Source organism: Bombina bombina, chromosome 1 (assembly GCF_027579735.1).
Source record: "Bombina bombina isolate aBomBom1 chromosome 1, aBomBom1.pri, whole genome shotgun sequence".
Taxonomy (NCBI): Eukaryota; Metazoa; Chordata; class Amphibia; order Anura; family Bombinatoridae; genus Bombina; species Bombina bombina.
The window spans coordinates 1,346,648,349-1,346,673,013 of NC_069499.1; the positions used below are offsets into that span (position 1 = coordinate 1,346,648,349).

General features: G+C 37.3%; 1 protein-coding gene across 1 annotated transcript in view; it reads left to right on the forward strand.

Annotated features, from left to right (window-relative positions):
• The window catches only part of LOC128642570 (V-type proton ATPase catalytic subunit A-like), a 74,588-nt gene that overhangs the window by 25,007 nt on the left and 24,916 nt on the right, over positions 1-24,665 (forward strand). The window contains exons 4-11 of the mRNA XM_053695338.1: positions 229-443; positions 1,091-1,228; positions 1,848-1,999; positions 6,184-6,346; positions 6,592-6,700; positions 9,393-9,515; positions 9,659-9,773; positions 9,871-9,934. Of these exons, the coding sequence (XP_053551313.1) occupies positions 229-443; positions 1,091-1,228; positions 1,848-1,999; positions 6,184-6,346; positions 6,592-6,700; positions 9,393-9,515; positions 9,659-9,773; positions 9,871-9,934 (1,079 nt within the window). The remainder of the gene's footprint in view (positions 1-228; positions 444-1,090; positions 1,229-1,847; positions 2,000-6,183; positions 6,347-6,591; positions 6,701-9,392; positions 9,516-9,658; positions 9,774-9,870; positions 9,935-24,665) is intronic.

Below are 24,665 nucleotides of genomic sequence, written 5' to 3' on the forward strand. Positions count from 1 at the left end.
TTTATTAAAAACACACAGCCTCAGCTTTACTAAACTGTTTAATATATTCGTGAAAGTTACTATGATATCACTTCTTTCCCTTCTCTCCTCTAAGCTATACATATTTAGGTCATTGAGCCTTCCCTGGTAAGTTTTATGTAAGTCTTGGAGTAATATGCCTTTAGTGCCAACTCTAGAAAAGCCTGCAATTATAATCACTCTGTAGCATCCTAAACTCTATATCTCCAGCTGGAGTTTCAGTGGGGGACCCTGTGTTAAGGACTGGGAAACCCCTCTCGGTGGAGCTTGGCCCCGGAATTATGGGAAATATCTTTGATGGGATTCAACGTCCTCTTAAAGACATCTCGGATCTGACAAAAAGCATTTACATCCCCCGTGGAATTAATATCACTGCTCTGTCCCGAGACATTAAATGGGAATTTGCTCCAGATAAAAACATACGGGTAAGTAAAGGAGATCATACGCCAGAAGGTTATCTGTCTCCTGGCAACAAATTTCCAGGCCACTAGAAATAATCTAATAATGTTCTCTCAAGTTACAGAAATCTCTCTAGTGTAATTAATTTGTATAGTGTCCGTCATTAACAATTCTAACAGTGTTTTCTGTTTCTCTTAAATAAATAAATATTTTTTTTGTGAAAAATTCCCCTCTGCTATGTTTATTTAATTTCTACTAAATTGTAAAACTCTTATGGCAAACTCATGATGAGCCAATGATTGGCTGATCTGTATCCTTTTCTTGTAAGTGACACATAAGTGAGCTATGAAAACCGTATGACAGTTAGAATGTGTCACAATAATAAACTCCTTTAGCAAAAGAGAGCAGTTTTTTATTATAGTCTTTTAAAGTTACATGTTACACTAGATAAAGAACTGTTTGGCAGTTGTTCTATAGGTATTAAAAGTCTTATACATCAATGAAATGTAATTTATTAAACTTGTAGGATGATCAGTATCACCAACTAGGGGCAACAATCGGTTTCTTTTAATAGGTGTGGTACATGTGAGCCACAGAAATTTACTTAATCAGAAATGTGACTTGTTAATTTGAGAAAATGGAAAGTTAGTGAGCATGTTATAAATTGTTCTAGGCTGGAAGCCACGTCACAGGAGGGGACATTTATGGAATTGTACAAGAGAATTCCCTTATCCAACACAAGATTATGGTGCCACCTCGTAGTTGTGGGACAGTCACCTACATCGCTCCTCCAGGAAATTATGATATTTCGGTAGGTACCAAAATAATTTTTTTTTTAGTATATCTGGTTTATAGAGATAATACCATGTAAAGCCATAGTTGTAAATCAGGGATCACCAACCTTTTCATATGAAGGTTCCATTTGGAATACATCTTTCATGAACAAGACCGTTAACCAAACTTTAAAAGTTCTAATAATAAAAACAAGACATTTTGTATATCAGACTTAAAGGCATTTTTTTAAAACAAGATTAGTACCCTAAGTCTATTTACCCAGTTTTTAGGGGGAAGAATCTGGTTATGTTGTATACTTAATTTAGGAAGCAGAACTAATTCAAACAACCATGCGTCTAAAAAATTAGAATGCTAAAGAAGAGGAAACAAAAATTCACTTCAGTTATATATATAATTCTAGCCATACCGAATTGGAATGCAGGCAATGACACCTGAATCATTTACCATCATATCTGGTCACACTATGGAATGCTATGTGGTGTCTTTTAAGAGTGTATTAACTGTTTTTTAGCCATAAGTCAATCAAGCATGTTTGATTTATTTTAATTTAAAATACAAACACCAACAAAATATAAAAATGCTACAGTGAATCCCATACATAAGCAAAATACTAACACTCTTCTGGTTTCTCATAGGATGTGGTGATGGAGTTAGATTTTGAAGGGATAAAAGAGAAACTCACTATGGTGCAAGTCTGGCCGGTGAGACAGATACGTCCGACTACTGAGAAACTCCCAGCAAACTATCCTCTGCTAACTGGACAGAGAGTATTGGATGCCCTTTTCCCGTATGCCTCTACTTTAATCCTTTAATTCTTTGCATTTTAAATGTTATGACAGACCTAGCAGAAAATACTTATGTCATAAATTAGTCAAACTGTCAAGAGAAATGATTAATTTACTAAATCTCAGTTACTATACTTAAACCAGTAGTATCCTCTAATTGTTGTTGCCTTTGGAAGTTATGAAAATACTTGTTTTAACCTGTGACAATTGTGTAGTGTCTTGTCCTCTTGTCAATAAAGGCCATGCTAGGTTTATCAGATTTCAGTTTAGCAAATAACCTAATTGGAGAAGAGTAAGAAAGGGAAAAAACAACAACTATTATTAAAGGGACAGTCTACTCCAGAATTGTTATTGTTTTAAAAAGATAGATAATGCCTTTATTACCCATTCCCCAGTTTTGCATAACCAACACACTTTTTACCTCTGTGATTACCTTGCATCTAAGCCTACTGCAGATTGTCCCCTTATTTTAGTTCTTTTGACAGACTAGACTTAATCAGTGTTAACTCATAAATAACTCCACAGGAGTTGTGAGCACAATGTTATCTATGTGGCACACATGAACTATAGCTGTCTAGCTGTGAAAAACTGTCAAAATGCACTGAGATAAGAGGTGGACTTCAAGGGCTTAGAAATTAGACTATGAACCTACCTAGGATTAGCTTTCAACAAAGAATACCAAGAATACAAAGCAATTTGGTGAAAAAAATATTTGGAAAGTTGTTAAAATAGCATGCCCTTTCTGAATCATGAAAGTTTAATTTTTACTTCAAAGACTCTAAAAATATATTTTTTAATACATTAAATAGGATATCCAATTTAAAGGGCCAGTAAACCTACAAAATACTATTATATAATTCTGCACATAGTGGATAATTATATAACATTAGCTTAGCGGCAACTTTATAAATCAAAAGCTTTAAGAGATTTTTATTCCAAAATTTAATTTAATTTTACCATTTTATTTTCCTGTGGCAGCCAATGAGCTGTAGAGTCCCGAGACTCAGTTCTTCATAATCATGCACTTCCTATTAATTTCCCTTTAAATATGTACAGTTTTCATGCAGAAATATATTTTGAACATGTTTAACTGCTACTGTTTCATATACATAAACTAAAATATCTGAGTTATATATACCCTTGATGCAATATTTTGGATCATGATGTTTCTATTTCAATCATTGTATAATTCAGGGATAGGCACAGACAAAGGCTGTGGCGGACATTTTCCAAATTACAGACCTTAGTGAAGGACACCAAGGTACATTTTAAATTAAAAACATTATTTTATAGTGCTTGGTGTTAATATACTGATGCAGATACCACTGATCCTATAACCAGCCCTCTTCTGGCTATACCCATGTGCCAGTGTCACTACTGAGTCATTATATAGCGCTGGGTGTTATTATACTGATGCAGATACCACTGATCCTATAACCAGCCCTCCTCTGGTTATACCTATGTGCCAGTGTCACTACTGTGTCATTATATAGCGCTGGGTGTTATTATACTGATGCAGATACCACTGACCCTATAACCAACCCTTGTCTGGCTATACGCATGTGCCAGTGTCACTACTGTATCTTTGTATATAGCTGGGTGTTATTATACAGATGCAGATACACATCCAGTATTTCACTCAGGCTTTAGTTATTCCATAACTTATCACCCAATATCGCTAGCAGTCTCTTGACAAGCCACTAACTTTTAACTATTATTCAATCAAAACATATACTAAGGTTGTGGCGGACACTGCAAAGGCTAGTCACGGACACCAGTGTCCGTGTACGGACACCTTGCCTATCCCTGGTATAATTTCAGGCATATGGTAACTTGCATTAACAGTTTTTTAGTGTGTGTAAGGACTAAAATCTCAACATATTATGATAAAATAATTTTTATTGAAATAACATCATTAAATACAATATCGGTCTTTTACAGTTGATTACATTATCAGCTTGTTAGGCATATAAACCCTTTAATTCCTGAGTTTAACAGTTTGAAGTTTATCTTTTTTCACATGGAATTACAACATACAATCAAGTCTCAAAGTCAGTAAGGCATACCTGATATATTTCTTATGAAAGACACCTATCTCTCATGTGGATTTTTATTACAATAAAAGAAAACTAGCTAAACATAACTTTTGGTCACTAGAATGAACTCTTGATGTGTCACACCTCTGAATATGATATAGTAAACTTAATGTAGTCTTCGTAATTATGTCTCTCCGGAACTCCTTCCTTCTTCCCACTCCCATCATGTTTCTTTTTACTGTTCTACCAGGTTAGATTAGGATAGTCATATTAAGGTGGATGCATTATCCAATAGAACCAAATCTTGTGGAAATTTTCCGTCGTATCTAGTATTTTTGCTGCCATTTCGTGTAGAGAGTATGTCAGTTTAAATCTTTCTAGTATCTCGCACCATGTCGGTACTCCCTCTTTCCAGTGTCTGGCTATTCCTACTCTTGTGACTGTACAGAGTATTTTAATGAAGGTATTAATATGCCTATTAAAGTTTGGAAGTGGAGCATTTAATAACGCCTGGGATATGGTCAGTGATATCTGCTCATCTAGAAGGGTGCTGATAAATACCGATAGTCTAGTCCCGATGTGAGTCACACCAGGGCATTCCCACCACATATGTATGTATGTACCAGTCGACTCACATCCACAATAACAATTTCTACTTCTCCCCTCAGTGTAGTGTGACGTTTTGATTGGGGTCAGATACCACCTAAAAATGGTCTTAAGGCTATTTTCTCTTAAATCGGCACTAATTAGTCCCTTACAGGAGGAATAGAACAATTCCTGACATTCGCTTATTTCTAGTGTTGAATGTGTATCTGTTTCCCAGTTGAGCATGACCGCTGGTTTATTTTCATTATTTAAGTTTTGTATCGCTAGATATAACAGTGAAATTGATTTCTTAGGTCTAGAGGGGGTACAGCATAATCTCTCTAATGTAGTGCTAATCTGTTTGTGTATGTGTGGTATATATCGATTTATTGCAGATGCAATCTGTAAATATAAATACCAATGTAGGGGAATGGGTATCAATTTTTCTCTTAGTTGATTAAAGGTTAGTGGTTTATTATGTGCTAGCAAGTCCCCCACCCGGTACAGACCCTTGTTTTCCCATTTGTCTAACTGTCTTCGGTAGTCATGTGGAATAAGATATTTAAGTGGCATCTTAGAGGAAAAGCTTGGCATCAGTTTCTCATTATTCGTTAGCGTTGTCCAATGATCAACCGAAAATACTGTGGTCTGGGAATATTTTTTAATTTTACTTTGGGGTCGGAGTCTGTCCCAAAAAAAATCTCCTGGGGAATCTAATTCTCCTATCTCCTTCTCTAGGTCCATCCACACCAAGTGTGTTATTGAGGATCCCATCAGCGCAGTTTGGGCCAGCCTAGAGGCGTCATAATAATTAAATAAATCAGGGACCCCTACCCCCCCCCCCCCAATTGTCTATGTCTAGTTAGTACTCTATAAGGGAGTCTCGATTGCTTTTTGCCGTTTACAAAGCAGATAATATCTGTCTGAAGGGTTTTTAGGTCTTTTTTCTGGACTAGTATAGGCAAGGTCCGAAACAAATAGAGGATTCTTGGCAATAGATTCATCTTTATTGCAGAGATTCTGCCATACCAAGAAAAGTTAAGAAGCTTCCATTTAGCCATATCTCTTCGCAATTCTCTATACATAGGGAGATAGTTTGTATTATAAAAATCACTATAGCAAACTGTTAAATTAATTCCTAGGTATTTAATATATGATTTGGCCCATGAGAATGAGAAATTCAGTTCAATTAGTTTTTTTGTGTGGGCTGGTAAAAATATTGCTAGCGCCTCACTTTTATCCATATTGATCTTATATCCTGACACAATAGAGAACCTCTGTAGGATATCATAGAGGCCTGTTAAAGACGTGAGGGGTCTGGTCAGCGTCAGCAGAACATCGTCCGCAAAGAGGGTGATTTTATAGTCAGTGTCTTTAATTTTAAATCTCAACATATTAACATTGCTTGCAGCAAATATTGTAGATCTAATAATGTAACATATGTACATAACGATCTATTTCTTAACTTAAATGCATGTGACACTTTATCCTGTCAATATATTGATATACTATTGGTTATGCAGCTGTAAAATAAGAAATGCTTCCCATTTTTTCTCCTGTTCTAGGTGTGTCCAAGGTGGTACCACAGCCATTCCAGGTGCTTTTGGGTGTGGGAAGACAGTTATCTCTCAAGCTCTTTCCAAATTCTCTAACAGTGACGTCATTGTGTATGTGGGTTGTGGTGAGCGTGGAAATGAGATGTCAGAAGTGCTGAGAGATTTCCCAGAGGTGAGCTTTAAAAACATGGCTGGCTTATGTTGTAAATACAGTTCTTTTCCCCCCTAGTGCAGGGACTATCTATTTGGTGAAATGAGCATATTATTGGCATTTAGTTTGATACACAGCTGCAATACAATGTCCAGTATCCAGTGCAAATGATGCAGTAAAATAGCATCTTGTCCTTGCAGCTGATACCTCTCTCTGTATGTGTGAAGTTTACTTATTAGTGAGTCCTATTGTCTTTTGTGCCACAGCTCACAATGGAAGTGAATGGAAAGACTGAGACAATCATGAAGAGAACCACTTTGGTTGCAAATACATCAAACATGCCAGTGGCTGCAAGAGAAGCCTCTATCTATACTGGTGAGTCTCCCTTGTTATGTGACCAGTGGTGGTTCAAGGGGTGCTATGCAGTGTGCATTACATTACAAACTCTGTGTTTCTAGTGTAGTGCATGTTTTACATGACCAAGGTTTACGCAGAGCACGAAAGAAGGTAAAGGAGGGAAAAGAAGGATTTAATATAGAGGTAGAAATAGTTAGTAGTAGGTTCACTTTTTTAGAATTTAGTTTTATGTTTAAAGCAAAAAAAAAGAAAAGTAAAAGAAAATAATTCCCTTTGAAAAGAAATAACAAATGCGATGTACAGGTGATACATTTCATACTTTGGATAGTTAATAATAGAGAATACAGTTGCAAGCATTCAGGATTACCTGGCAAACAGACCTCAGTGTCCTGAACACTTGCAACTGTATTCCCTATTAAAGGCCAGATTACATGTGGAGTGGTATTTAACGATCCTGCTTGCACGCTAACTCAGCTAGAAGTAAGCTTTCTGCGCATATCGGGTAGCTCTCGTATTACAAGTTGAAAGTAAAAAGTTTCCACTTGTGCGCTAAAAGGATATTGCGCGCCCGTTAACGTATTCACCAATATAAGTCAATGGAGCAAAAAAAGTGGGAAAACAAAAAAAATAAAACACCCTACTCGCGTGCAAACATAATTGCATATTCTCAAGTGCACTAACCTGACATGAAAATATTAATATTTCACACTCCAATGTTCTTCACATAGGAGAATATGTTCTATTTATTCATAAATACATATTTCTACATATAGCTAATGTTTTTTTGGTACAATATACATCTGTATCTATCTATCTATATATATATATATATGCACATGATTATACATAGGTATATATATACATATATATACAGAATATCTATTTATAAATGCTTAAACCATATTCTGCTATGTGCAGAACATTGGAATGTGAAATATTTACAGTAAATATAGAGTATAACATGCTTTTACATTTTTTCATCTACTTAACTGTAAAGGGCTCCAATTCACTTTTATTTATATATATATACAGTATATATATATATATATATATATATATATATATATGGATTTGTGGAGGGCCAGCACTCACGGTTTAAATACATCTACCCAGGGTGTTTCCAAGAAATGGGTATAGGCAGAAGAAGAAGGATGCACTCGCCAGGATTTCAGAATTGTTTCCTTTATTAGTTGTAACATTTCGGGGTACTACCCCCTTCGTCAGACATTTTTTTAATTCTGACAAAGGTGGTAATACCCTGAAATGTTACAACTAATAAAGGTAACGATTTTGAAATCCTGGCGAGTGCATCCTTCTTCTTCTGCATATATATATATATATATATATATATATATATATGCCCACATATATATATATATATATATATATTTATATTTATATCCATATTTAGACATGTATATATCTCTATGTTAAAGCCCTTTTTCTAAAACTCTGAAACCTCATATCTTTGAGTCCTTATATTTTTTTTGTGCAGTTTTAAAAAAATATATATTTTTATTAGATAGTGTTTTTATAAGTGTAACTGTAATTTTCAATGTATTTTTTATGTGTTTTGCAACACTTTTTTGGTTTCGTGATACAGTTAACCAGAGCTCTTAGAACGCACTATCCCGACGCACGTTAACTTCGATTGCGCTCAAGCGATCACGTCTAATTTCAACTTGTTATACGAGCGTTACACCTGACACGCGCAAACAGCTGCCATTTTTATTTCTCATAGCAACATCAGATAGAAAATGTATTTTTTCTTTTAGAATGAGAATGTAAACAGAGGTAATGGTATAAAGAAATAACTTTTACAATGACTAAGACCAATGTTTAAGTAGAATTAGTAAATAACTATGTGACGTACTAAAAACACAAAACGAAAACAAACAATAAAATTTGTATTTAAATTAAATTAGTTAAAGGGCCATGATAACCAAATGTTGAAACAGTTGAAAGTGATGCAGTATAGCTGTAAAAAGCTGAATAGAAAATATCACCTGAACATCTCTATGTAAAAAAGAAAGATATTTTACCTCAAAAGTTCCTCAGTAGCCACAATCCCATTGTAAAGGATTTCTAAGCAGCAAATCAGTATGTCTGTCCCGGGACAGCTAAGGGAGTGAGCTTCGTGAACACTCATCTTATTTCCCTATTCAGTTTAAGGAAGTTTACTATGAAATCTCATGAGAGTTAAGTGAAATATCATGAGATCACAGTAAAAAAGTTCATGACCTCAGCACTGTTGATGCTGATTGGCTGCTGTTCATTTCTTCATTTTTTTATTTTTTTTTACCTGCAGCTGAGTATAACTTTTTACACAGAACTAACTCTGCTGAGCTGAGGAAGTTGTGAGGTAAAATATTTTCCTTTTTTACATAGAGATGCTCAGGTGATATTTTCCTGTCAGCTTTTTACAGTTATACTGCATCAGTTTCAAGTGAAAACCACAGTGAAATGTGTCAAGCAAAGTTTAATAAAATGTACTTCTCGTCCTAGATCTGGAGATATTTGCAGGTGAAACACAGAGTCCTAGTTATTACCAAATCCCCAAATCTGCAGTAGTTTAGACAAAATCCCTATAAAAAGTGACCAATTATCTTGAGTGTTTTTCACATGACCTTGAACATTCTATTGTCCTATTTTCTCTTGGTTTGTGGAAATATAATGTTTCTGAACAAAACATCATCATCTAATTATTTAGGGATTACCTTGTCGGAATATTTCCGTGATATGGGATATAATGTTAGTATGATGGCTGACTCAACATCTAGATGGGCTGAGGCCTTAAGAGAAATTTCTGGACGTCTTGCAGAAATGCCTGCAGGTAAGTCTAACCGAGACTATAAAAATACATAGAAAAATATCCTGAAATACAAATATTTGGATTTCTGATCATATTATTTATGGGACAATACTATACTTCAAAATATAATGTTCAATATCAACCTTTACAAATGTGTTTTTCAGACAGTGGATACCCAGCATACCTTGGTGCTCGGCTGGCTTCTTTCTATGAACGTGCTGGACGTGTTAAATGTCTTGGTAGTCCACGCAGAGAAGGAAGTGTCAGCATTGTTGGGGCGTAGGTTGAAGAATTCTATAAAACGTGCACATATAAAAACAGCAGTTAACAGTGCACCTTGTGTTCTGACATGTTGCATGATTTTTTTTCCTCGCAGTGTATCCCCTCCTGGAGGAGATTTCTCAGATCCTGTAACATCAGCGACACTCGGCATCGTGCAGGTAAATCGAAGTAGGAATTCAGAATACCTCTGTATCCACTTTAGGTAGTTTCCTCCCCTTTTGGCAATATCCTCTGTATTTAAATGGAATTCCCCACAGAGCATATGGCCTTAAGCCTCTCTTCCTCTCATACATATTTCTTATATTTCCCATTCCGACAATGCATTTTCCCTCTCTCCAGTCTTAACTCTATTTTCAGCAATCACTTTGTCAAATCATTTCAACTAATTCTAATGTTCCATATCCCTCTTCACATATACACAGTATAGATATGTATTTATGTTAAAATAATTTTTATTATGATTCAAAAGGCATGTAAACATAACATTTCTTTCATGTAATTAGCAAGAGTCCATGAGCTAGTGACGTATGGGATATACATTCCTACCAGGAGGGGCAAAGTTTCCCAAACCTCAAAATGCCTACAAATACACCCCTCACCACACCCACAATTCAGTTTTACAAACTTTGCCTCCTATGGAGGTGGTGAAGTAAGTTTGTGCTAGATTCTACGTTGATATGCGCTCCGCAGCAAGTTGGAGCCCGGTTTTCCTCTCAGCGTGCAGGGAATGTCAGAGGGATGTGAGGAGAGTATTGCCTATTTGAATGCAGTGATCTCCATCTATGGGGTCTATTTCATAGGTTCTCTGTTATCGGTCGTAGAGATTCATCTCTTACCTCCCTTTTCAGATCGACGATATACTCTTATTTATATACCATTACCTCTGCTGATTTTCGTTTCAGTACTGGTTTGGCTTTCTACAAACATGTAGATGAGTGTCCTGGGGTAAGTAAATCTTATTTTCTGTGACACTCTAAGCTATGGTTGGGCACTTTATTTATAAAGTTCTAAATATATGTATTCAAACATTTATTTGCCTTGACTCAGAATGTTCAACATTCCTTATTTTCAGACAGTCAGTTTCATATTTGGGATAATGCATTTGAATCAATCATTTTTTCTTACCTTAAAAATTTGACTTTTTTTCCCTGTGGGCTGTTAGGCTCGCGGGGGCTGAAAATGCTTAATTTTATTGCGTCATTCTTGGCGCGGACTTTTTGGCGCAAAAAAAAAAATCTTTTCTGTTTCCGGCGTCATACGTGTCGCCGGAAGTTGCGTCATTTTTTGACGTCCTTTTGCGCCAAAAATGTCGGCGTTCCGGATGTGGCGTCATTTTTGGCGCCAAAAAGCATTTAGGCGCCAAACAATGTGGGCATATTATTTGGCGCCAAAAAATATGTGCGTCGCTTTTGTCTCCACATTATTTCAGTCTCATTTTTTCTTTGCTTCTGGTTACTAGAAGTTTGTTTATTGGCATTTTTTCCCATTCCTGAAACTGTCATTTAAGGAATTTGATCAATTTTGCTTTATATGTTGTTTTTTCTCTTACATATTGCAAGATGTCTCACGTTGCATCTGAGTCAGAAGATACTTCAGGAAAATCGCTGTCTAGTGCTGGAACTACCAAAGCTAAGTGTATCTGCTGTAAACTTTTGGTAGCTATTCCTCCGGCTGTTGTTTGTATTAATTGTCATGACAAACTTGTTAAAGCAGATAATATTTCCTTTAGTAATGTACCATTGCCTGTTGCAGTTCCCTCAACATCTAAGGTGCAGAATGTTCCTGATAACATAAGAGATTTTGTTTCTGAATCCATCAAGAAGGCTATGTCTGTTATTTCTCCTTCTAGTAAACATAAAAAATCTTTTAAAACTTCTCTCTCTACAGATGAATTTTTAAATGAACATCATCATTCTGATTCTGATGACTCTTCTGGTTCAGAGGATTCTGTCTCAGAGATTGATGCTGATAAATCTTCATATTTATTTAAAATGGAATTTATTCGTTCTTTACTTAAAGAAGTACTAATTGCTTTAGAAATAGAGGATTCTGGTCCTCTTGATACTAATTCTAAACGTTTAGATAAGGTATTTAAATCTCCTGTGGTTATTCCAGAAGTTTTTCCTGTTCCTAATGCTATTTCTGAAGTAATTTCCAGAGAATGGGATAAATTGGGTAATTCATTTACTCCTTCTAAACGTTTTAAGCAATTATATCCTGTGCCGTCTGACAGATTAGAATTTTGGGACAAAATCCCTAAAGTCGATGGGGCTATTTCTACCCTTGCTAAACGTACTACTATTCCTACATCAGATGGTACTTCGTTTAAAGATCCTTTAGATAGGAAAATTTAATCCTTTCTAAGAAAAGCTTATCTGTGTTCAGGTAATCTTCTTAGACCTGCTATATCTTTGGCTGATGTTGCTGCAGCTTCAACTTTTTGGTTGGAGACTTTAGCACAACAAGTAACAGATCATGATTCTCATAATATTATTCTTCTTCTTCAGCATGCTAATAATTTTATCTGTGATGCCATTTTTGATATTATCAGAGTTGATGTCAGGTTTATGTCTCTAGCTATTTTAGCTAGAAGAGCTTTATGGCTTAAAACTTGGAATGCTGATATGGCTTCTAAATCAACTCTACTTTCCATTTCTTTCCAGGGTAACAAATTATTTGGTTCTCAGTTGGATTCCATTATCTCAACTGTTACTGGTGGGAAAGGAACTTTTTTTACCACAGGATAAAAAATCTAAGGGTAAAAACAGGGCTAATAATCGTTTTCGTTCCTTTCGTTTCAACAAAGAACAAAAGCCTGATCCTTCATCCTCAGGAGCAGTTTCAGTTTGGAAACCATCTCCAGTCTGGAATAAATCCAAGCCTTCTAGAAAGGCAAAGCCTGCTTCTAAGTCCACATGAAGGTGCGGCCCTCATTCCAGCTCAGCTGGTAGGGGGCAGGTTACGTTTTTTCAAAGAAATTTGGATCAATTCTGTTCACAATCTTTGGATTCAGAACATTGTTTCAGAAGGGTACAGAATTGGTTTCAAGATGAGACCTCCTGCAAAGAGATTTTTTCTTTCCCGTGTCCCAGTAAATCCAGTGAAAGCTCAAGCATTTCTGAATTGTGTTTCAGATCTAGAGGTGGCTGGAGTAATTATGCCAGTTCCAGTTCTGGAACAGGGGATGGGGTTTTATTCAAATCTCTTCATTGTACCAAAGAAGGAGAATTCCTTCAGACCAGTTCTGGATCTAAAAATATTGAATCGTTATGTAAGGATACCAACGTTCAAAATGGTAACTGTAAGGACTATCTTGCCTTTTGTTCAGCAAGGGCATTTTATGTCCACAATAGATTTACAGGATGCATATCTGCATATTCCGATTCATCCAGATCATTATCAGTTCCTGAGATTCTCTTTTCTGGACAAGCATTACCAGTTTGTGGCTCTGCCGTTTGGCCTAGCTACAGCTCCAAGAATTTTTACAAAGGTTCTCGGTGCCCTTCTGTCTGTAATCAGAGAACAGGGTATTGTGGTATTTCCTTATTTGGACGATATCTTGGTACTTGCTCAGTCTTTACATTTAGCAGAATCTCATACGAATCGACTTGTGTTGTTTCTTCAAGATCATGGTTGGAGGATCAATTCACCAAAAAGTTCATTGATTCTCAGACAAGGGTAACCTTTCTGGGTTTCCAGATAGATTCAGTGTCCATGACTCTGTCTTTAACAGACAAGAGACGTCTAAAATTGATTTCAGCTTGTCGAAACCTTCAGTCACAATCATTCCCTTCGGTAGCCTTATGCATGGAAATTCTAGGTCTTATGACTGCTGCATCGGACGCGATCCCCTTTGCTCGTTTTCACATGCGACCTCTTCAGCTCTGTATGCTGAATCAATGGTGCAAGGATTACACAAAGATATCTCAATTAATATCTTTAAAACCGATTGTACGACACTCTCTAACGTAGTGGACAGATCACCATCGTTTAATTCAGGGGGTTTCTTTTGTGCTTCCGACCTGGACTGTAATTTCAACAGATGCAAGTCTCACAGGTTGGGGAGCTGTGTGGGGATCTCTGACGGCACAAGGAGTTTGGGAATCTCAGGAGGTGAGATTACCGATCAATATTTTGGAACTCCGTGCAATTTTCAGAGCTCTTCAGTCTTGGCCTCTTCTGAAGAGAGAATCGTTCATTTGTTTTCAGACAGACAATGTCACTACTGTGGCATACATCAATCATCAAGGAGGGACTCACAGTCCTCTGGCTATGAAAGAAGTATCTCAAATTCTGGTTTGGGCGGAATCCAGCTCCTGTCTAATCTCTGCGGTTCATATCCCAGGTATAGACAAATGAGAAGCGGATTATCTCAGTCGCCAAACGTTGCATCCGGGCGAATGGTCTCTTCACCCAGAGGTATTTCTTCAGATTGTTCAAATGTGGGAGCTTCCAGAAATAGATCTGATGGCGTCTCATCTAAAAAAGAAACTTCCCAGGTATCTGTCCATATCCTGGGATCCTTAGGCGGAAGCAGTGGATGCATTATCACTTCCTTGGAAGTATCATCCTGCTTATATCTTTCCGCCTCTAGTTCTTCTTCCAAGAGTAATCTCCAAGATTCTGAAGGAATGCTCGTTTGTTCTGCTGGTAGCTCCGGCATGCCCTCACAGGTTTTGGTACGCGGATCTTGTCCGGATGGCCTCTTGCCATCCGTGGACTCTTCTGCTACGACCAGACCTTCTGTCGCAAGGTCCTTTTTTCCATCAGGATCTCAAATCCTTAAATTTAAAGGTATGGAGATTGAACGCTTGATTCTTGGTCAAAGAGGTTTCTCTGACTCTGTGATTAATACTATGTTACAGGCTCGTAAATCTGTATCCAGAGAGATATATTATAGAGTCTGGAAGACTTATATTTCTTGGTGTCTTTCTCATCATTTTTCTTGGCATTCTTTTAGAATTCCGAGAATTTTACAGTTTCTTCAGGATGGTTTAGATAAAGGTTTATCCGCAAGTTCTTTGAAAGGACAAATCTCTGCTCTTTCTGTTCTTTTTTACAGAAAGATTGCTAATCTTCCTGATATTCTTTGTTTTGTACAAGCTTTGGTTCGTATAAAACCTGTCATTAAGTCAATTTCTCCTCCTTGGAGTTTGAATTTGGTTCTGGGGGCTCTTCAAGCTCCTCCGTTTGAACCTATGCATTCATTGGACATTAAATTACTTTCTTGGAAAGTTTTGTTCCTTTTGGCAATCTCTTCTGCCAGAAGAGTTTCTGAATTATCTGCTCTTTCTTGTGAGTCTCCTTTTCTGATTTTTCATCAGGATAAGGCAGTGTTGCGAACTTCTTTTGAATTTTTACCTAAAGTTGTGAATTCTAACAACATTAGTAGGGAAATTGTGGTTCCTTCATTATGTCCTAATCCTAAGAATTCTAAGGAGAAATCATTGCATTCTTTGGATGTTGTTAGAGCTTTGAAATATTATGTTGAAGCTACTAAGTCTTTCCGAAAGACTTCTAGTTTATTTGTTATCTTTTCTGGTTCTAGAAAAGGCCAGAAAGCTTCTGCCATTTCTTTGGCATCTTGGTTGAAATCTTTAATTCATCTTGCCTATGTTGAGTCGGGTAAATCTCCGCCTCAAAGGATTACAGCTCATTCTACTAGGTCAGTTTCTACTTCCTGGGCGTTTAGGAATGAAGCTTCGATTGATCAGATTTGCAAAGCAGCAACTTGGTCCTCTTTGCATACTTTTACTAAATTCTACCATTTTGATGTATTTTCTTCTTCTGAAGCAGTTTTTGGTAGAAAAGTACTTCAGGCAGCGGTTTCAGTTTGAATCTTCTGCTTAAGTTTTTTCATTAAACTTTATTTTGGGTGTGGATTATTTTCAGCAGGAATTGGCTGTCTTTATTTTATCCCTCCCTCTCTAGTGACTCTTGCGTGGAAAGATCCACATCTTGGGTAATCATTATCCCATACGTCACTAGCTCATGGACTCTTGCTAATTACATGAAAGAAAACATAATTTATGTAAGAACTTACCTGATAAATTCATTTCTTTCATATTAGCAAGAGTCCATGAGGCCCGCCCTTTTTTTGGGGTGGTTATGATTTTTGTATAAAGCACAATTATTCCAATTCCTTATTTTATATGCTTTCGCACTTTTTTATCACCCCACTTCTTGGCTATTCGTTAAACTGAATTGTGGGTGTGGTGAGGGGTGTATTTGTAGGCATTTTGAGGTTTGGGAAACTTTGCCCCTCCTGGTAGGAATGTATATCCCATACGTCACTAGCTCATGGACTCTTGCTAATATGAAAGAAATGAATTTATCAGGTAAGTTCTTACATAAATTATGTTTTTCAATTGTCCCACATTTTCATGTACAGGATTCATAAATGTATGATCAGTGTTCTACCAACAAACTATAGAACAAAAGCTTATTAATACATGAGTATTCCTTTTCAGTGCAATTACATATTGATAACAGTGGTGGTCAAGCAAAATAATGGTGGTCGACTTCTATTGATAGAATTAACCCTTTGACCATCCCTCTAAAATGTATTTAATTATCTTCCTGACATTCCACCTAAAAGTGTTGAGTTGTTGAGTCGGGATTAATTGAGCTATGATTGGCTATTTCTGTTGCCTTAAGATTGTTTTCTTACTTTTATGTATCTACTTCAAACTTGTTAGAACTGAATAAACCTTTTAACGGGAACTAAACTATACTGTATGGTCATTTATTTCTTCTTAATAGTTTCTAATGAATAACATCTGTTATGTCTCTTGGATTACATCCTTAGGGTTATAGGTTCACAATCACATCCTTATCTCATGTATATTATAATAGTAGCCTAGAGCATCTTAAATGTTCATCTCCATTTCTGCACATTATCATTCCCTACTTGGGCTGCTTTTCATGATCCAATAGAACCACACCTTCTGAAACTGGTCCATGTTACTTTGTATTCGGGCCGTCCCTTCTGACATTATGTATATATCTTGTATCTTATCTGTCACCTCTTTCCATGTAGGTGTTCCCACTTTCCAATGTCTCGCTATACATGTCCTAGTTGCTGTACATAAGATTTTAATAAATTTATTAATTGCTGGATTGAATTGATCGAGCCCTCTATTTAAGAGTGCCTGAGGTATTGTTAATGATATGTGTTCGTCAAGTAGGTGACCTAATAAGTTGTTTAGTTGGGACCATATGTTTTTTATTATAGGGCAGGTCCACCACATATGGATATACGAGCCTTGTTCTCCACATCCCCTATAGCAAAGCCTAGAATCAGTAGATGAGAAGTGGGATGTTCTTATAGGGGTCAGGTACCACCTAAATGAGGTTTTGATGGTGTTCTCCCTAAGGTCTGCACTAATCAAACCTCTACATGAGTCATAGAGGATCTGATTCCACTCTTCCCTCGGGATAGCAAACCCCAAATCTGTCTCCCATTTCAACATTAAGTTAGATTTGGTGTTACATTTGCTTTCTTGAATATCTGTATACAGTTTAGAGATTGTGTGTTTCTCCCTATTCGGTGACATGCAGAGTCTCTCTAAATTTGTTTTTGGGCATCTTGTATGTTGTACGAGGTATCTATTCAGAGCTGATGATATTTGTAAGTAAATATACCAGTACAGTTTATAGGGGTGAAGGATTTCCTGTAGTTGGTTATATAATATTAAACGTCCTCTCAGTAAAAAGTCTGCTACTCTGTAGAGCCCTTTGTTCGCCCATTTCCCCAAAGATCTCTGAATCTCATTTGGTATAAGAAGCCTTAAGGGTTTGGCCCAGGTGTGTGTTGGTATGAGAGTCTGGCCTGTGGTCGCTGTTTTCCAGATAGAGACAGTGTGTAAAGTGGCTGAAAGTCGAACCTTATTGTGGTGTGTCTGCCCACCCCACTTCCATAGGATATCATCCGAGTATTCCTGTCCATGTATATCCCTTTCAATCTCTGTCCATATAACATTATTGGATTGTTTACTTAAGAGGGTAGCCTGGGCGAGTCGTGATGCCTGATAGTAGTCAGCTAAATTAGGTAGACCTACCCCTCCTAATTGTCTGTGTTGGGTAAGAATTTGTGATGCTATTCTGGCTTTCCTATCGCCTCTGAGGAAGGAATGGAGATCGGATTGTAATTTTTGTAGATCTGTAGAGGGAATCTTAATTGGTAAGGCCCGAAATAAATATAATATCTTAGGGAAAATATTAATTTTAATGGTTGATAAGCGACCATACCAGGAGAAGCCCCCTCCTTTCCATTTCCCGATATTTTTCCTTATAGTCTTATATAATGGAATGTAATTTAAATTGAATAATTTATCAAATGAATCTGAAATTTTGGTTCCTAGGTATGAAATAGAGTTTTTCACCCAAGTAATGTTAAAATTAATCTCAATTAATTTTTTTGTGTGCGGGGGGGGGGGGTGTGGGGGAGCGAGAATGGCAGTGCTTCGCATTTATCTAGATTAACTTTGTAACCTGATATTTTAGAGAATTCCTGCAGAATTCCATATAGATGTGTTAAAGAGCCCATAGGTTTAGTCAGCGTCAGCAGCACATCATCGGCAAAAAGCGATAATTTGTATTCCGATTGTCCTATATTGACCCCCTTGATGTCTCCTGAATATCTAATACGAGATGCTAGCGGCTCTATACAGATCGCAAACAGGAGTGGGGACAAAGGACAACCTTGTCTAGTACCATTCATTATTTTTATAGGCCTCGACTGATACCCTGCTGCACTAACCGTAGCCATAGGTGTAGAGTATAAACCCTTGATCGCTTGTACGAAAGCCCCCTCAAACCCCATTTTGGAAAGAACTACAAACATGTATGGCCAGTCCACTCGGTCGAACACCTTCTCCGCATCCAGCGATAGGAGCAGAGAAGGCGTTCCCTCCGCCACTAGGAATTCTGTCATATCTATTGTCCTCCTGATGTTATCCGGTGCCTCCCTTCCCTGAATGAACCCCACCTGATCTGGGTGTATTATATCTGGAAGTATATGTTTAAGTCTGTTGGCTAAAAATTTTGTAAGTATTTTTATATCCTGATTAATAAGGGAGATTGGTCTGTAGTTTTGACATCTTGTTGGGTCTTTCCCTGGTTTAGGGATCACTATAATTTTGGCTCTGAGTATGTCCACTGGAATCTCTACTCCCTGCATTACATTATTGCAAAATTCTTTGAGATGAGGGATCAGTGCATGTTTAAAGAGTTTGTAGTATTCACTGGGTAGGCCATCTGGGCCAGCTGCTTTCCCTATCTTGAGTTCTTTTAAGACAGTAATTATTTCCTGGGTGGAGATTTCTCCATTTAGAATGTCCTTGTCAGATGGGCTAATCGCCTTAAGTTCAGTGTGTTGAAGAAATGATGCTAACAAGTCTCTTGTCTGACTAGAGTGTTGGACCTTCTGACCATCATATGGAATTTCATAATATGTGGCAAAGGTGTCTGAGATGTCTTGTGGGTTAGTCGTTTTTGAACCATCTGCGTGTTGTATAACAGGGATAGAGTATGTCTTGACCCTTTCTCTTAACTTGTTAGCTAGATATTTATCGGGTTTATTTGAATACATGAAATAATTGGTCCTTAGTCTCTGAATGGCTCTTATAGCTGATTCGTTTAAGATTTTTTCATGTACTTTTCTCTTAGTTTGGAGTAATCTAAATATGGTAGGGGAGTGTGTTTGCCTGTGTTGTGTTTCTAAAGACTGAATCTCCGACTGTAGCTGGTCTATGGTTTTATTAGCTTGTTTGGTGAGTTTCGCCTTTTCTTTAATCAGGATTCCCCTAAGATAAGGTTTGTGTGCTGCCCAGGTGAAAATCGGGTTAGTAGTGGAGTTTTCATTTTTTTGCCAGTATTCTGTCATGCTTTTAAGTGTTTCTTTGTAGATGAATTCCCTTCCTAATAGGTTCGGGTCATAAGTCCAGGATCTCTGTCTGTGGAGGTTTACTATACCCCTCATCTCCACCTGAACCACCGAGTGGTCAGACCACATGGATGTATGTATGCGGGCATTTATGATGTTTGGGATGAGAGTCTGACTCACCATAATATAATCCAGCCTGGTGTATTTGTTATGTGCATGTGAGTAGTAAGTGTGGTCTGCAGTGTTGCCAAATAAAGTTTCCCAAGTGTCAACTAAATTATGTGTATCTAGCATTTCTTTTATTGTTTTTGCAATGGAGTTTTTCCTAAGTTGTTTATGTGAGGTTTTCTTCTCAGGGTCTCCTGTTTTAGCTGTCAATGTAATATTAAAATCACCAGCCAGAATTGTTCTGGTCTGGGACCACTGGGTGATAAGGTGTGAAATCTGTCGAAAAAATATGTGTTGCTGTTCGTTTGGTGCGTATATGTTACAAAGGGTTACCCTTGTGTCTTGTATTCTCACTCTGACAATTAGATATCTGCCTTCTGGGTCTGTTATTACCTCTTCAGTTGCAAACTGAAGGGATGAATGAATAAGGATAGAGACACCTCTAATTTTTTTATCTGTGGTTGAGTGGTAGTGAGTGGGGAAATATTTGTGCCAGTATTTGGCTATTAGGGTTTGTGTAAAGTGGGTCTCCTGTAGAAATATGATCTTCGCTCCCAGTTTTATATATTGATTAAGAGCTACCTTACGTTTTACATTGGTATTGAGACCTCTCACATTATGTGAGAGAATAGTGAGTGTTGTCTGCATCATATTTGTCTGTGGCATACTCTAGTCTTGTAGGATTTTGTGTGGAATTGCTCCCTATTGGTCCGACTAACTGTTGCATTCCTTCCAGAGACCTCAATGATCATACATAAATAGCAATAAATAACAAACTTCAACTTAACAAAAAACCAAGAATAACAAAACTTAGATTTCAGGAATAACTCCTGAACATAATTTAGACTTTGCATAAACATCTTAAATAACTAATGGTGCATTTGTAACATATCTATCATAGTACCTACTGAAATAGCAAAGGATAATCTTTATCTTAAGACATCAAACCATTTTTTCGTGATATAATCATTGCAATTATTAACATATCTTCATAATCTATAGAATATGAATTACCACATAAATTCCCCCTATTATGGGGATTTCCCCCCCTTCCCCCAATTTTTCTCACTCTCATGTTGAATTTGTAACCTTATACTGGTTTTACCATATGAGGTATAATCTAAAACAGAAACAGAATTGGTTATGATATTTCCGTGGAGCATTCCCTAAGCTAAAAAAAAAAGAGTCAATAGTCTCTGCTCCAGGGAAAATAAACAGTCTTTTGAACAGTTTTTCTCTATATACTCATCTGCATCTTGCCTCCATGAGGAACCTTCCAGGGATGCTTCCCTATTGTCGCTGCCTCTTCTTTTTTTTCATTTCGGCTTTTTCTTGGGGACTTTTGTCCACTTTGTTTTCTTATTGGCGTCTGTATTTTGCATGTTGCCTTCTTTTTCCGAGTTTGCTTGGTTAGAAGGCAACTCTGGAACCTCCAGACTAAGGTAGGCACAGATATCCGGTATATCTTGTCTGTCTCTTATCGTAAGGATTTTGCCCTCATGCAGGATAGACAGAGCAAAAGGGAAACTCCATCGATAATTTATTTGGTTCTTTCGGAGCAGCTGAGTGAGTGGTCTTAGTGAACCCCTTCTTTGTAGTGTGCGTACACACAAGTCCTGATAAAATTGGATCACTACTCCCTGGTACTTGAAGGTGGGATTTTTCCTCGCCGCCTGGAGAATGGCTTCTTTTTCTGGGAACCTGAGCATTTTAACTATAATATCTCTGGGTGGGTAGTCCCCTTTTGGCTTGGCTTTAAGGGCCCTGTGTGCCCTCTCCATCTGGAAGTTGTCTTCCGCCATACTGCCTGTGATTGCTTGGAATAGCCCCCTGAGGTAGTTTTGCAAGTCTGGTTGAGTTATGGTTTCTGGGACTCCTTTAATGCGTATATTGCTTCTGCAGGACCGATTTTCTAAATCCTCCATTTTGTCGTGGAGAATATCTATTTCCTGTTGATGATCTTGGGTTTTCTGAGAAATAGCTGAGATATTTTCTTCCCTTGTATCCTCATTATCTTCTAGTGCCATTACTCTTGTGCCCAGGTCTGATATTTCACGCCGGAACTCTGCCAGGCTGTAATAGTTATTGTGGTTTGAAAAGAGTCCATCTTGTCCCACATTTTTTCGAAATTGTTAGTAATGTCCTGCTTTGAGACTAGGGCTTTGATATCATCTTTTGTAACTGGAGTTAAATCTCTGGCGCTGCTTTGAGGATCTATGTCCACTTCTGCATCGGTTTCCTGATCAATTTCTTGTGGTTCTATTGCCCTTTCCCCTTTAGAAGGCTTGAAAAACAGACTAGCTGTTGCTGCTTTTCCTGCAGAGAGAGTTTTATTTGGCTTTCTAGCAGCCATATTTGCCACAGCGTGGGGTGACTATAGTTTATTTGTAGTAATTGAGGTTCAAATGAAGTTAGGCCTTGTATTATTATCTAACCCTTAAGTCATAGTGTATTTATTACTGCTCCTCTCGTTTAACAGTTCCAGCCACAAACTAACTTTATCATATGTATGTCACAAAACTCCTTGATTATGGCGGGGCCCGCTAAGTGATTTTCTGTGCTCCCTTGTGAGTTGTCAACTTTACAGCTTCTCAGGGTTCCCTTCTATCCTCTATACAGTTAGCCAGTATTTTAAGTAAATATTGTGAGAGCAAGTAGTGCTCGACTTACATAGTGTGGTAGCGCAGTTGTGTCAGGTTAGCAGTAATGGCGCCGTCCGTTGTTGCGCAGTTTAGTTGATACCGGAGCCTGCTGCCACTAAGACATACATAGCGGATTACTGTGTCTGAGGTCTCCATCCTCATTTGCCGAGCCCTGGTGTTGGCTCAATGTGTCTCTGTGCCTCTGTCTCTGAAGAATCAAAATGGCGCTAACTTCATGCGCATCTGAGACTTTCCTCAATTCAGCTCCTATGTAGGCTTACCGGTCCGACGTCAAAAGTCGTCTTTGAGGTCCCACTACATTTCTTGGGGGTTGGTTATGGTGCTTGTTGTTTGTATGTCAGGCTGGACCTTGATTAACACTCTTTTGCCATATGTCTTGCACGGAGCTACACAGCTATGCGACCATTCTTACTCCCGGTCAGGCTCCGCCCCATAGATATGTATTTAAAGGGACAGTCAAGTCTAAAAAAAAAAACTTTCATGTTTCAAATAGGGCATGTAATTTTAAACAACTTTCTAATTTACTTTTATCACCAATTTTGCTTTGTTCTCTTGGTATTCTTAGTTGAAAGCTATACCTCGGAGGTTCATATGCTAATTTCTTAGACCTTGAAGGCTGCCTCTAATCTAAATGCATTTTGATAGTTTTTTACCACTAGAGGGCATTAGTTCACGTGTTTCATATAGATAACATTGAGCTCATGCACATGAATTTACCATGTAGACAGCTCTGATTGGCTAAAGTGCAAGTCTGTCAAAAGAACTGAAATAAGGGGGCAGTCTGCTGAGGCTTAGATACAAGGTAATTACAGAGGTAAAACGTGTATAATTATAACTGTGTTGGTTATGCAAAACTGGGGAATTAGTAATTAAGGGATCATCTATCTTTTAAAACAACAAAAATTCTGGTGTTGACTGTCCCTTTAAGGATTACATTTAAGAAAATTTGAATATGAAATAAATGTTTTAAAATCATTTTAAATTATAATTTTTTGCTAGCAAACATTATTACAATCTAAAAATATGCAACTTGAAAAGCCTCTTGCATGTTTATCTTGTCTACTTTGTGTAGCGAGTTATGAAAGGATGTTGATTGGCTCCTGCACTGATCCAGCATTCACTCTGTTGCATGTACTAAAGGTTGAGGTTCAGAAGTTGGCAGGATTCACTTATCATCCAGCCACTCATGCATCTCTGGAGCTAGTGGACAAACCAAAAAGACAGGAAAAGACAAAATAAATAATGAAAGTTCATTGCCTATTATGGGCCAGATTATGAGTGGCGTGCTAACTGTTGCGCGGGAGTGAAAAGGGGTTCATAGCGGGTGTTTGCACAATTTTGGAAGTAGCACGCGTATTACAAGCTGAAAGTAAACGATTTCGCTCAAGTGCTAATTAATTTAATGACTGGTTAACTGTAACCCTCAAAATATAAAGTGGCACAAAACTAAGGAATAACATTGCTGTCAAAAAGTCAAGCGTGTGTGATTCTTTATCATTGTGCATAAATTGTTACATACGAATACAAATTCTTTTTTTTTTTTAATTATACTTCCAGTATGTGTCAAAACACTGTCAAAAATAAATCTAGTTCCCATTTTGCTAAAGGACTTGTGATGTCACAGCATTCACTTCAGTATGTACCTGGGAAGTAGCTGCTCTCTTGCTTTCAATTAAATGTGGAAAAATGGCTGACAATTCCAGCTCATCAACATCTTGCGTAAACATTTTAACATTTTTTATGAAACATGCAAATGCCAGAAGTGATTATTCTCATTTGCATAATACAACACTTTACAGAGGAATAAAGGTTTTGATGTTTTAAACACAGTTTTCATAGTAGCAGCAAAAGCTCACTGTAGCATGTGGTCTTCTTTCAGAGTATGCTTTATATGTTTTACCATACGACATGCTTTAACATGCTTAAAGTGCTTATTCTGCCTTGAATGCTGTCCTTTATCCAAATGAGAACTAGATTTATTTTTGACAGTGTTTTGACACATACTAGAAGTGTAATTAAAAAAAAAAAAAGAATTGTACTTCCAAAAGAAAAAATCTTATTTTATTTAAAAAAAACTCCAAAAAAACAGATTGTACGTCCAAAAAACAAAAGTGTACTTCCTAAATAATAAAAGAATTGGATTTATAATTAAAGATTTGTATTCTAAAAAAA